The sequence below is a fragment of the Budorcas taxicolor genome, chromosome 16 (assembly GCF_023091745.1).
Source record: "Budorcas taxicolor isolate Tak-1 chromosome 16, Takin1.1, whole genome shotgun sequence".
Classification (NCBI taxonomy): Eukaryota; Metazoa; Chordata; class Mammalia; order Artiodactyla; family Bovidae; genus Budorcas; species Budorcas taxicolor.
In genome coordinates, this window is record NC_068925.1 from 33,602,808 (window position 1) to 33,617,168 (window position 14,361).

At 36.8% G+C, this 14,361-nt stretch overlaps 1 protein-coding gene across 1 annotated transcript in view; it reads right to left on the minus strand.

Moving 5' to 3' along the window:
* Nucleotides 1-14,361, minus strand: part of CATSPERE (catsper channel auxiliary subunit epsilon) — a 145,184-nt gene that overhangs the window by 89,157 nt on the left and 41,666 nt on the right. The window contains exon 8 of the mRNA XM_052653544.1: nucleotides 13,707-13,813. Coding sequence (XP_052509504.1) covers nucleotides 13,707-13,813 — 107 coding nt within the window. The remainder of the gene's footprint in view (nucleotides 1-13,706; nucleotides 13,814-14,361) is intronic.

Here is a 14,361-nt window from a genome sequence, read left to right on the forward strand (position 1 = left end):
TATAGAAATTATTTTCTATGCTGAGGCAATAAAAGTATTATCCCACCTCTTTCTAAAAGTTCTCAGCTTAGCCTTTCATATGTATGTCTTCTGAAGTTGTTTTATTATTATTATAATTATTATTAATCTGAGATTATTTTAATGTATGATATGAGGTAAGTACTAAGCTGCCCTGATAGCTCAGTTGGAAAAGAATCCATTTGCAATGAAGAGACCCTGGTTCAAGTCCTGGGTCAGGAAGATCCGCTGGAGAAGGGATAGGCTACCCACTCCAGTGGTCTTGGGCTTCCCTTGTGGCTCAGTTGGTAAAGAATCCACCTGCAATGTGGGAGACTTGGGTTCAATCCCTGGGTTGGGAAGATCCCCTGGAGAAGGGAAAGGCTACCTACTCCAGTATTCTGGCCAGGAGAATTCCATGGACTAAGTCCATGGGGTCTCAAAGAGTCGGACACGGGTAAGTGACTTTCACTTTCACTTTCATTAGGTAAGTAATATATAATATGAGGTAAAAATAAAGCTTCATTCTGTCCCTATTGAGATTACATGCAGTTTTCTCCTTTAGTCTATTAATGTAATACATTATGTTAAAACATTTAAAATATCATAGTAAGCTTGCACTTCTGGTATAAACCAACTTGATTATATGTCATTTCTCTTTTCATATATTATTGGATTTATTTTGCTAATATTTTATTCAGAATTTTGCATCTAGGTTCATAAACGACACCAGCATAGACGTTTTCTTTCTCATATACACCTTGCCTGAATTGGTGTATGCAAACTTGATAACTTCATTTTGCAAGTTAGGATGGAAATTTTCTGTGCTAGTGTTCTCTCACCCTCCTTAAAGATTGTTAAATACTGATTAAGTTTCTTCATAGTTAAAATATTGCTCAACTCCTGTATTTCCTTTTGAGTCATGTTTGAAAAACTATTTTCTAGAATGTTTTTTCTTTAAGTTTTCAGATGTATTGGTCTATAATTGTTTATGTATCTGTTCCATCACTAATCTTTTTTCCTTTTTAAGAATGTAGATTAGTCTTTCCACATTTTTTCACATTTCTGGTTCATATAAACCCTTTTATCTCAACTCAATGCCACCTCTAAGATGGTATCTAAATATATTTCTCTCTGTATTATCATTTAGTATAGTTTTTCATAGTTCTTGATACAATATGTTATTTACATATTTACTTGTTAATTATCCATTTCCTATGTTAGAATAATTTGAATTCTTGAATTCCCAATTAAAATTTGAATATAGAAGGCAGGGACCTTGACTGTACCCCTAGTTTCTAACAGTAGCTTGATTAGTAAATGTACAACAAACATTTGCTGAATTAATTGTGAAAAACAACTGATATACATGTTGCCAAAAAACTAAGTTAAATCTATACTTGTTCTGTATTAGTTACCATAAAGTTGAATTTCTTTTTTAATTAGCTTGCCGTATAACTTATTTTATTTTATTAAAGTACAGTTGACATACAATATTATGTTCATTTCAGGTGTACAACATAGTGATTTGACAATCAAAGTAATAACACAGTGATCATCATGATAAATTTAGTTATCATTTGTTACCACACAAAATTATTACAGTATTATTGCTAGATTCCTATACTGTATATTATATCCCTGTGAATTATTATTATCCTTGTGTAATTACAGGTTCATGCCTCTTAATTCCCTTCACTTATTTCAGCCACCAGTTTGTTCTCTGTAACTACATCTGTTTCTATTTTACTCTGTTTGACTTTTAGATTTCACATACAAGTGAGGTCATACAGTATTTTTCTTGCTTTGTCTGACCTACTTCATTTACCATAATACTCTCTAGGTCCATTCATGTTGTAAATAGCAGGATTTCATTATTTTTTATGCCTGAGTAATAGTTCACTGTGTCTGTGTGTGTATCCCATCTTTATTGGTTCATCTACTGATGGATATTTAGGTTGCTTCCGTATCTTGGCTATTGTAAATAATGCTGCAGTGAACACATCTATCTTTTCAATTTAGTGTTTTTATTTTCTTAGGGCAAATATCCAGAACTGGAATTGCTAGATCATATGGTAGTTCTTTGGAGAAGGAAATGGCAACCCACTCCAGTGTTCTTGCCTGGAGAATCCCAGGGACGGGGGAGCCTGGTGGGCTGCCGTCTATGGGGTCGCACAGAGTCGGACACGACTGAAGCGCCTTAGCAGCAGCAGCAGCAGCATGGTAGTTCTATTTTTAATTTCTTGAGGAAGTTCTTCCATAGTGGCTATGCCAATTAACATTCCCACCAAGAGTGCGTGTTGTTTAGTTGCTCGGTAGTATCCGACTCTTTGTGACTCCATGGACTGCAGCACACCAGGCTTCCCTGTCTTTTACTCTTTCCCGGAGTTTGCTCAAACTCATGTCCATTAAGTCCATGATGCCGTCCAACCATTTCATCCTCTGTTGCCCTACTCTCCTCTATCATTCCCAGCATCACGGTGTTCTCCAGTGAGTCGGTTCTTCACATCAGGTGGCCAAAGTATTGGAGCTTCAACTTCAGTATCAGTCCTTCCAATGAATATTCAGTGTTGATTTCCCTTATTTTTTATTTATTTTTATTTTTTTAATTTTATTTTTTTAAATTTTAAAATCTTTAATTCTTACATGTGTTCCCAAACATGAACCCCCCTCCCACCTCCCTCCCCATAACATCTCTGTGGGTCATCCCCATGCACCAGCCCCAAGCATGCTGTATCCTGCGTCAGACATAGACTGGCGATTCAATTCTTACATGATAGTATACATGATAGAATGCCATTCTCCCAAATCATTGATTTCCCTTAGAATTGACTGGTCTGATCTCCTTCCTGTCCAAGGGACTCTCAAGAGTCTCAGTGTCTTCTCCAGCACCACAGTTCAAAAGCATCAATTCTTCTCCGCTCAACCTTCAACTCTCATACCCATAAATAACTACTGGGGTCATGTACTACATGGAGTGTACTACATATATTTATTATATGCAGTGTGTCAGGGTTCCCTTTTCTCCATATCCTTGCCAACATTTGTTATTTTGTTATCTTTTTGATCATCAAAAAGATGGTATCTCACTGTGGTTTTGATTTGTATTTCCCTGAGTATTAGTCATATTGAGCATCTTTTCATATGTCTATTGGTCATTTATATGCATTCTTTGGAGAAATGTCTTTTCACATCATCTTCCCATCTTTAAATTGGATTTTACTTGACATTGATTTGTATGACTTCTTTATACAATCTAGATATTATTGATTATTTGCTTTTCTGTGCAAAGGGTTATCCCATCTAGATATTAGCTTATTAGACATAACATTTGCTAATATCCTCTCCAATCAGGAGTTTGCCTTTCCATTTACTGATGGTGTCCTTCTCTGTGCGACAGTGTTTTAGTTTGGCAATTACCTAGTGGTCAACTGGTTAAGTGGTTAGGACTTGGTGCTTTCACTGCTATAGGCCCAGATTCAATCCCTGGTTGGGGAAACTAAGATCCTATAAATTGGGTGGCATGCCTCTTCCCTCCCTGGCCAAAAAAAAAAACCAAAAACAAGCTTTTGATGCAGTCCATTTGTTTATATTTGCTTTTGTTGTCCTTGCCTGAGACCAAACCAGAAAAACACTATCAATACCAATATCAAAGAGCACAGAGATTGTGTTTTCTTCTAGGAGTTTCATCACTCCGGAGGTTATACTTTAGTCTTTAATCCATTCTGAGTTTATTTTTATATATGGTGTAAGAAATTGGCCCAGTTTTATTCTTTTCTCCATTGTATATTCTTGTCTCCTTCACTGTAGATTAATTGACCATATAAATGTGGGTATATTCCTGGGTTCTCTATTCTGTTCCATTGACCTATGTGTCTATTTTTGCACCAGTATCATACTTTTAAATGACTATAACTATCAAATTACTGTTACTATAATGCTGTTGTATAGTTTCAATTAGATTGTGATTCCTCCAGCTATGTTCTTCTTTCTCAAGGTTGCTTTAATATTCAGGATCTTTTGTATTTTCATACATGTTGTAGGATTATTTTAGCTCTGTAAAACATGCCATTGGTATTTTGATAGGAATTGCACTGAATCTGTAGATTGATTTGGGTAGTATGGGCATATAACAATATTAGTTTTTCCAGTTTATGAGCAAGTAATATGTTTCCATTTATTTGTGTCTTCTTCAGTTTCCTTTATTAGTGTCTTATACTTTTCAGAATACAGGTTTTTAACCTCCTTGGTTAAATTTATTCCTATGTATTTTATTCTTTTTGATGCAATTATAAGTGGGATTGTTTTCTTAATTTCTGTCATAGTTTTGTTACAAGCATACAGAAATGCAACAGATTTCTATATGCTAATTTTATTTTCTGCAACTTTACTCTTTTTTTTTTTTTTTAGTTCTAATAGTATTTTGGTAGGATCAATAGGATTTTTAATATATAATACCATGTCATCTGAAAACAGTTTTACTTTTTCCTTTCCAATATGGATTCATTTATTTATTTTTTAATGTCTGATTGCTGTGGATGAAAATTTTTATACTATGTTTTCGGGGTCCAGCCCCGGTGGATCCAGGGAATTCGAAGCGTGGATGGCGTTGGCGTGAGAAAGACTTATTTATTTATTGACATAAGATTAGATTAAGAAACATCAGTGTAGTAGGAAAATTAAGTGGAAGAAGAGGGCTGAATAGCTGGATTACACGGAAGAATGAAATTCCAGATAAGGAATTTGCACCATCTACGTTGGGCCACCGGCGCTCGCCTGAATATCTAAGGGTGCCTCGCCTTAGGCTCCCTTTCGCGCGGGACTTAACAGCCAGGGCAAGTAAGTAGACTTGGCGAGCCTCCGCGCCCCAGATGGAAATTCAGCCTGAAATTAAAGAGCAGAGCAGAGGGAGGGAAAGGGACAGAAGAAGAGAGAGAGAGACACAGGGGGAGCCAGATTCCCAAGAAACCAGGCCGAGAGACTAGTCCGAGAAACTGGTCCAATCCTTTATTGTTCAGAAGGCCTTTTATACTTTTGATAAAACATGGAGATCAATGGGTAACACAAAGTTATGCAGTGTTAGCAGTCCAGACTCTTATCAAAACCAGGCTTTTCTCTCTGCATACCTAATTGTATACACAAGTCTTAGGTAATTTACATCATCTTCCAGCCAAAAGGGCCAATTAACATTTTACAGCCTTTTTTCTGATAAGGGTTTGTCAACCAGAAGACTTATTTGTGTTGATCTTCCCAAGGTCTGGTGCCACTCTCAGAAAGCACTAAATAAAGTTACATTCTTACATAGCAAGGATACAAGAGGAGTGCAGTGATATATAACAAAGAGAAAAGTAATTAACTCAAAAGTCTAGTGTCGCTAACATCAAAACTACTATATATCCTTTTCCATATCCCGTATACATTGATTAACATCCTCCCAGGTACCTAAAAGATAGAAGAATATGGAGGCCTGGCGACAATCATTGAGTCAACAGTGAAAACCAATCACCAGTATGATTTTTAACTCTTAGAAAAGGCTCTGTATCTTTAAGATGCTTCTAAGCTTTGTGCTTCCCGGCTGTAAGCAATTCACAAGCTGTAAGAGGTCTGGGGAACCTGTTAGGCAGGCTAGAGAGCTATCAGAGGGGTTTAACTGAAACATCCCTTTCAAATGCGGAAGACTAAAGCCCTGAACTGACTTTTTTTCCAGAGAATATCAGAAAAGTGGAAAAGCAGAGCACAAAAGCCTGCAGATTTTTTGTGGGGGTACATGCTTAGGAATTTCCAGAGGGGCCCCTGAAGTCTGAACACGCCTTGTGTATGTCAGCTTCCTTCCTCATGACCTTGTCACGGGCGGGATTCCTCACACTGGCTTCCGGCACTATGTTAATGAAAGTGGAGAGAGTGGACATCTTTGTCTTGTTTGTGATCATAGGCAAATGCTTTCAGCCTTTCACCATTAAGTATAATATTAGCTGTGGGTTTATCATATGTGGCCTTTTTATGTTCAGATATGTTCATTTGGGCTTCCTAGGTGGCTCAGTGGTAAAGAATCTGCCTGCCAATGCAGGAAACATACGTTTGATCCTTGGGTTAGAATATCCCCTGTAGGAGGAAATGGCAACCCACTCCAGTATTCTTGGCTGGAGAATCCCAGGGACAGAGGAGCCTGGCGGGCTACAGTCCATGGAGTCATAAAGAGTCAGAAACAACTAAGACTGAGCACACACACATTTCCTTTGTATGCACTTTGTTGAGGGCATCCATCATAAATGGATGTTGAATTTGTGAAAAGTCTTTTTGTGCATCTATTGAGATAATCCCATGATTTTTATCTTTTATTTAGTTAATGTGGTATATCACAGTGATTGATTTGTGGATATTCATTCACCCTTCTTTCCCTGGGATAAATCTCACTTGATTATGGTATATGATTTTTTTTTAATGAATTGTTGAATTTGGTTTGTTAATATTTTGTTGAGTAATTTTGCCTCTGTGTTCATTAGTGATATTGGCTTGTAATTTTCTTCTTCATAGTGTCTATGTCTGGTTTTAGTACCAAGGTGATGCCAGCCTCATAGAATGAGTTTCTGTTCAGTTTTTTGGGGGATAGTTTAAGAAGAATAATTATTAAGTCTTCATTAAATATTCAGTAGAATTCACATGTAAAGGCATCTAGTCCTGGACTTTGGTTGGTTAGAATTTTTTGATGACTGATTCAATTTACTCACTAATAATTGGTCTGTGCAGATTTTCTGTTTCTTCCGGATTCAGTCTTAGAAGATTGTATGTTTCTAGGAATCCTTCCATTTCTCTGGTTTGTCCTATTTGTTGGTGTATAATTTTTCATAAGTAATTTCTTATATTTGTATTTCTATGCTGTCCATTTTAACTTCTCTTTCACTTCTGAGTTTATTTATCTGGGCCAAATCTCTTTTTTCTTGATGTGTCTGGCTAATGTTTTATCAACTTTATCTTTTCAAAGAACAAACTCTTCATTCACCCTTCCTTCCCTCTTTACCTCTTTGTTTCATTTGTTTTCACTATGATTTCATTATTTCTTTCCTTCTACTAGCTTGGACTTTGTTTATTCTTTTTCTAGTTCCTTTAGGTATAAGTTTAGATTATTTGTAATTTTCTTCTTTCCTGATGTAATCTGTATTGCTATAAACTTCTCTCTTAGAATTGCCTTTCTTGCATCCCATAGACTTTAGAACGTTATATTTCCACTTTCATTTGTCTCAAGGTGTTAGTTTATTTTCTTTTTGATATTTACAGTGACCACCAATGGTTGTATAGATTCCATGCGCTTGGGCTTTTACCTAGTTTCATCTTGTAGCTGATTTCTAGTCTCATACCATTATGACACTGATTCCACTGTTTCCCCATCTATTTGCCATGAAGTGATGGGACCGGATGCCATGATCTTCATTTTCTGAATGCTGAGCTTTAAGCCAACTTTTTCACTCTCTTCTTTCCCCTTCATCAAGAGGCTTTTTAGTTCCTCTTCACTTTCTGCCATAAGGGTGGTGTCTTCTGCATATCTGAGGTTATTGATATTTCTCCCGGCAATCTTGATTCCAGCTTGTGGTTCTTCCAGCCCAGCATTTCTCATGATGTACTCTGCATACAAGTTAAATAAGCAGGGTGACAATATACAGCCTTGACGTACTCCTTTCCGTATTTGGAACCAGTCTGTTGTTCCATGTCCAGTTCTAACTGTTGCTTCCTGACCTGCATATAGGTTTCTCAAGAGGCAGGTCAGGTGGTCTGGTATTCCCTTCTCTTTCAGAATTTTCCAGTTTATGTGATCCACACAGTCAAAGGCTTTAGCATAGTCAATAAAGCAGAAATAGATGTTTTTCTGGAACTCTCCTGCTTTTTCCATGATCCAGCAGATGTCAGCAATTTGATCTCTGGTTCCTCTGCCTTTTCTAAAACTAGCTTGAACAACTGGAAGTTCACGGTTCATGTATTGCTGAGGAAACAGTGGAAACAGTGTCAGACTTTATTTTTTTGGGCTCCAAAGTCACTGCAGACAGTGACTGCAGCCATGAAATTAAAAGACGCTTACTCCTTGGAAGGAAAGTTATGACCAACCTAGATAGCATATTCAAAAGCAGAGACATTACTTTACTAACAAAGGCCTGTCTAGTCAAGACTGTGGTTTTTCCAGTGGTCATGTTTGGATATGAGAGTTGTACTGTGAAGAAAGCTGAGCGCCGAAGAATTGATGCTTTTGAACTGTGGTGCTGGAGAAGACTCTTGAGGGTCCCTTGGACTGCAGAGATCCAACCAGTCCATTCTGAAGGAGATCAGCCCTGGGATTTCTTTGGAAGGAATGATGCTAAAGCTGAAACTCCAGTACTTTGGCCACCTCATGCGAAAAGTTGACTCACTGGAAAAGACTCTGATGCTGGGAGGGATTGAGGGCAGGAGGAGAAGGGGACCACAGAGGATGAGATGGCTGGATGGCATCACTGACTTGATGGACATGAGTTTGAGTGAACTCTGAGAGTTGGTGATGGACAGGGAGGCCTGGCGTGCTACGATTCATGGGGTTGTAAAGAGTCAGACACGACTGAGTGACTGAACTGAACTGAACCATTATGACTGGAAAAAATGCTCAATATGATTTCAATCTTTTTAAATTTATTGAGACTCATTTGTGTTCTTACATGTAACATATCCTGGAGAATACTCCATGTGTACCTAAAAGAATGTGTATTCCGAAGTTTTGGAGTGAAATGCTCTGTATGTATCTCATAAGGTCATCTGTTTTAAATGTCATTTAATGCCAGTGTTTCCTTATTGGTTTTCTGTATAGATAATCTGCCCATTAATATAAGTGGGGTTTAAAGGACCCTGTTGTTATTGTATTACTGTAAACTTCTCCTGTTATGTCTGTTAATATTTCCTTTATGTATTTAGGTATTCCTAGGTTGGGTACTTATATATTTACAAGTGTTATATATTCTTCTTGGATTGATCTCTTTATCATTATTTATGTTCCAATTTGTCTTTCATTACAGTTCATCTTAAAGTCTATTTTGTCCAATATAAATATTGCTACCCCAGCTGTATTTTTGCTTTCATTTTCATGGAATACAGGCATTCTTTGGCGATATTATGGGTTCAGTTCCAGACCATCGCATAAAGCACATATTGAGGTAAAGCAAGTCACATGGTTATTTTTGTTTCCCAGTGCATAGAAATATTATGTGTACATGCTGTAGTCTATTGAGTGTCCAACTGTCTAAAAGAAAAACATATATACCTTTATCAAAAAGACTTTATTGGTAAAAAATACTAACCAAAATTTGAGTCTTCAGCTAATTGTGATCATTTTGCAATAGTAGTATCAAAGATCACTGATCATAGACCACCATTAATACTTGTTGTTCTTCAGTCACAAAGTCATGTCTGACTCTTTGTGACCCCATGGACTGCAGCACACCAGGCTTCCTTCCCTCTCCCTCACTATCTCCTAGAGTTTGCTCAAACTCATGCCCATTGAGTCTGTGATGCCATCCAACCATGTCATCTTCTGTTGCCCCCTTCTCCTCTTGCCCTCAATCTTTCTTAGCATCAGGCACCTTGCATCAGGTGGCCAAACTGTTGGAGCTTCAGCTTCAGCATCAGTCGTTCCAATGAATATTCAGGATTGATTTCCTTCAGGATTGATTGGTTTGATCTCCTCAATGTACAAAGGACTCCCAAGAGTCTTCTCCAGCACCACAGTTCGAAAGCATCAATTCTTTGGCACTTTGTCTTGCTTATGGTCCAACTCTCACATTCATACCTGACTACTGGAAAGACCATAGCATTGACTATATGGACCTTTGTCAGCAAAGTGATGTCTCTGCTTTTTAATATTCTGTCTGCTGTCTAGGCTTGTCATAGCTTTCCATACAAGAAGCAAGCATCTTCTAATTTCACGGCTATAGTCATTAATATTATTATTACATAAAATATAATATAATAACATAAACAATAACAAAAAGTTTGAAATATTGCAAGAATTACAAAATGTGGCATAGAGACACAAAATGAACAACTGCTGTTATAACAATGGTACTGAGAGTATTGACAGATGCAGAGCTGCCAAAAGCCTTCAATTATAAAGTAAAGCACAATAAAATAAGGTATGCCTGTATCTTTTCCCACCCTTTCACTTGCAGTCTGTGTGTATGTCTTTGGATCTGAAGTGAGTCTGTTATAGGCAGCATGTATATGGGTCTTGTTTTTCAATCCATTCATCACCCTGTATCTTTTGATGGGAGCATTTAGTTCATTTACATTTGAAGTAATTATTGATATATACGTACGTAAAAACAAACAAAATGGCATTGATATATATGCCATTTTGTTTATTGTCTTCTGGTGACTTTTGTTGCTGTTGTTGTTCTCTGTTACCTTCTTCTTCTCTTACTATCTCTGCTTCTATTTTGATGACTTTAGTGCAATACCTGCATTCCTTTCCCTTTATTTTTGGTGACTCTATCGGCTTTTGGTTTGTGGTTACCATGAGGTTCTTATATAACAATCTATGTATACAGCAGCTTATTTTAAGTGGATGCATGTTCTAAATTGTTTGAGCATGTTCTAAAATCACCCTTTACTTTAACCATAAATTGAATTTTGATCTCCTAGAATGAATCTGCTCTCTCAGGTCTCTGTTTGAAGGCCCTCCTATATGTTGCCCCACTGTTTGAAAGCCTCCTTCAGTTGGCTGACTTTTATTTTCTTTCAATAATGCAGATGTCACCTCTTTAGGAAAGTCCTCTCTGAGCCTTAGTGCACCTTCCAAGCCTCAGCTGGTACACCTTCTATATATTCCACTTCACCTTGGGTTCACTTCTATCACAGCATCTATTTGTTTACTTGTCTTGCCCACTAAACTATAAGGTTGTTGTCTGGAAATACTAAATATTTTAGTTATAAGCACCTTGCCCTTTGCCTCAGTTCAATTCAGTTCAGTAACTCAGTCGTGTCTGACTCTTTGTGACCCCATGGAATGTAGCACACCAGGCTTCCCTGTCTATCACCAACTCCTGGAGCTTGCTCAAACTCATGTCCATTGAGTCAGTGATGCATTCCAACCATCTCATCCACTGTCACCCTCTTCTCCTCCTACCTTCGATCTTTCCCAGCATCAGGGTCTTTTCCAATGAGTCAGTTCTTGGCATCAGGTGGACAAAGTATTGGAGTTTCAGCTTCAGTATCAGTCCTTCCAATGAATATTCAGGACTGATTTCCTTTAGGATGGACTGCTTGGATCTCCTTGCAGTCCAAGGGACTCTCAAGAGTCTTCTCCAACACCACAGTTCAAAAGCATCGGTTCTTTGGTGCTCACCTTTCTTTATAGTCCAACTCTCACATCCATACATGACTAATGGAAAAACCATAGCCTTGACTAGATGGACATTTGTTGGCAAAGTAATGTCTCTGCTTTTTAATATGCTGTCTAGGTTGGTCATAACTTTCTTCCAAGAAGAAATTGTCTTTTAATTTCATGGGTGCAGTCACCATCTGCAGTGATTTTGGAGCCCCCCAAAATAAAGTCTGTCACTGTTTCCACTGTTTCCCCATCTATTTGCCATGAAGTGATGGGACCAGATGCTATGATCTTAGTTTTCTGAATGTTGAGTTTTAAGCCAACTTTTCCACTCTCCTCTTTCACTTTTATCAAGAGGCTCTTTAGTTCCTCTTTGCTTTCTGCCATAATGGTGGTGTCATCTGCATATCTGAGGTTATTGCTATTTCTCCTGGCAATCTTGATTCCAGCTTGTGCTTTATCCAGTCTGGTATTTCTCATGATATACTCTGCATATAAGTTAAATAAGCAGGGTGAAAATATACAGCCTTGGGTTATCAATCAAGCCTAGGTGCTTGATTGATTACGGAAGGCTGGCTATCTGTATATAAATCAATGAAGTTAGAACAAATCCTCACAAGCTTTACAAAAATAAACTCAAAGTGGCTTAAAGACTTTAAAACATGACACCATAAAACTCTTAGATGAGAACATAGGCAAAACATTCTCTGACATAAATTGTACCAGTGTTATTTTAGGTCAGTCTTCCAAGGCAGTAGAAATAAAAGCAAAAATAAACAAATGGGACCTAACCAAACTTAAATGCTTTTGTATAGCAAAGGAAACCATAAACAAAATGAAAAGACAACTTACAGACTGGGGGAAAATATTTTCAGATTATGTGATCCACAAGGGATTAAGTTCCAAAATCTATATATAGCTCATACAATAGCAAGAAACCCTGAACAACCCAATGAAAAGATGGGCAGAAGATCTAAACAGACATTTCTCCAAAACATACAGATGGCTAATAAACACATGAAAAGATGTTCTTATTGCTAATTATTACAGAAATGCAAATCAAAACTACAATGAGGTATCACCTCAAACCAATCAGAATGGCCATCACTAAAAATGTTTATAAATAATAAATGCTGGAGAGGGTATGGAGAAAAGGGAACCCTCCTACACTGTTGGTAGGAATGTAAATTGGTGCAGCCACTATGAAAAACAGTATGGAGGTTCCTCAAGAAATGAAAAACAGAGTTACAGTATGACCCTGCAATCCCATTCCTGGGCATATATCTGGACAAAACTACAGTTTGAAAAGATACATGCATCCCAGTGTTCACTGAAGCACTATTTACAATAGCCAAGACATGGAAAGAACATAAGTGTCCATCAACAGCTGAATGGATAAAGTGGTATGGTACATATACACAATGGAATATTAAGTCATAAAAAGAATGCAATAAGGCCATCTGCAGCAACATGAATGGACCTAGAGATTATCATACTAAGTGAAGTAAGTCAGAAAGAGAAAGATAAATACCATATGCTATCACGTATATGTGCAATCTAAAATATGACACAAATGAACTTATCTACAAAATAGAAGCAGACTTACAGACATAAAGAACAGACTTGTAGTTGCCAAGGAAGGGAGGAATGAGGAGGGATAGATTGGGAGACTGAGATTAACAGATGCAAACCAGTATATATAGGATGGATAAACAACAAGGTCCTATTGCGTAGCACAGGGAATTATATTCAGTATCTTTTGACAAACCATAATGGAAAAGAACATGAAAAGAATGTATGTGTGTGTGTGTGTGTGTGTGTGTGTGTGTGTGTGTGTGTGTGTGTATCACTGAATCACTTTGCTATACAGTAGAAATTAACACAACATTGTAAACCAACTATACTTCAATAAAATAAAATTTCAAAAAAGTTTGTTTAAACCCCATGATCACCTACTAACTTTAATAATAACCAGTTTTACTTTTCAGATGTGTGTTTGTGTGTATGCCCCTGCACTGAAATAATGGTAATAACTGTGCTATCAGTCATACCACCGTGGCTTATTTTAAAGAACCAGCAGAAAACATTTTGCAGTATTGTCAAGATTTGCTACTATCCTGAATGAGACTTTTTCATTGACCTCTAGCTATTTAAACAAATTGTGAACCTAATCCAGGACCATGACTGGTATTTTCTGAGTTGGTAACCAGTTCTGATTATCACAATTTTTATGTGTTAAAAGAAGCTACTTAGAAATTACATAGAAGATACTCCATGAAATTCCACTGGGGTTTTTAAATATCTTGAAGTTCTGATAATAATTTTACTTAATTTTAAAGATAAATTTCACATCTTAAATTTAAAAATTAAATACCCATCCTCCATTGTTTCTTGTGGAAAATAAACTTTTCTCTTCAGAATTGTATATATGAAAGGCTTCTGTCCCAAAGCCGCAAACTGCTTGCTAAGTACTAAGGAATACTGCAAAAAAAAAAAAAAAAAAAAAAAAAAGGTTTCTCTCTTTACTCTTTTCATAGCCAAAGTTATCCTGAAATTACACCGTGATATATTAAATTTATTATTTTAGTTAAGACATTGCTTACATTTATAAATTTACTGCATTATCAAGATTCAGCTTTACTTTTTCCCTAGTATATGGTCTCCTCCCCAGTAGAACTTTATGAATTATAAATATCATAATATAATTTATAACATGTTGAAAATACTATGTACAGTCCTGAATAAACTGAGATTATGGAGGCTCTTAAATAAATACTCTTAGTTTTAATATCAATGAAATATGTAATGGAATTTCCAAAACTAATCTTTAGAATTATTTCTATATAAGCCTAACTTCAAAACAACACATCCTTTAGAAAGCATATTTCAAATATATCTGGAAGCGCTAAGATAAATTCTATAAAGAAGGTATGGTACATATACATAGTGGAATATTATTAAGTCATAAAAATGTAATAAGGCCATCTGCAGCAACATGAATGGACCTAGAGATTATCATACTAAGTGAA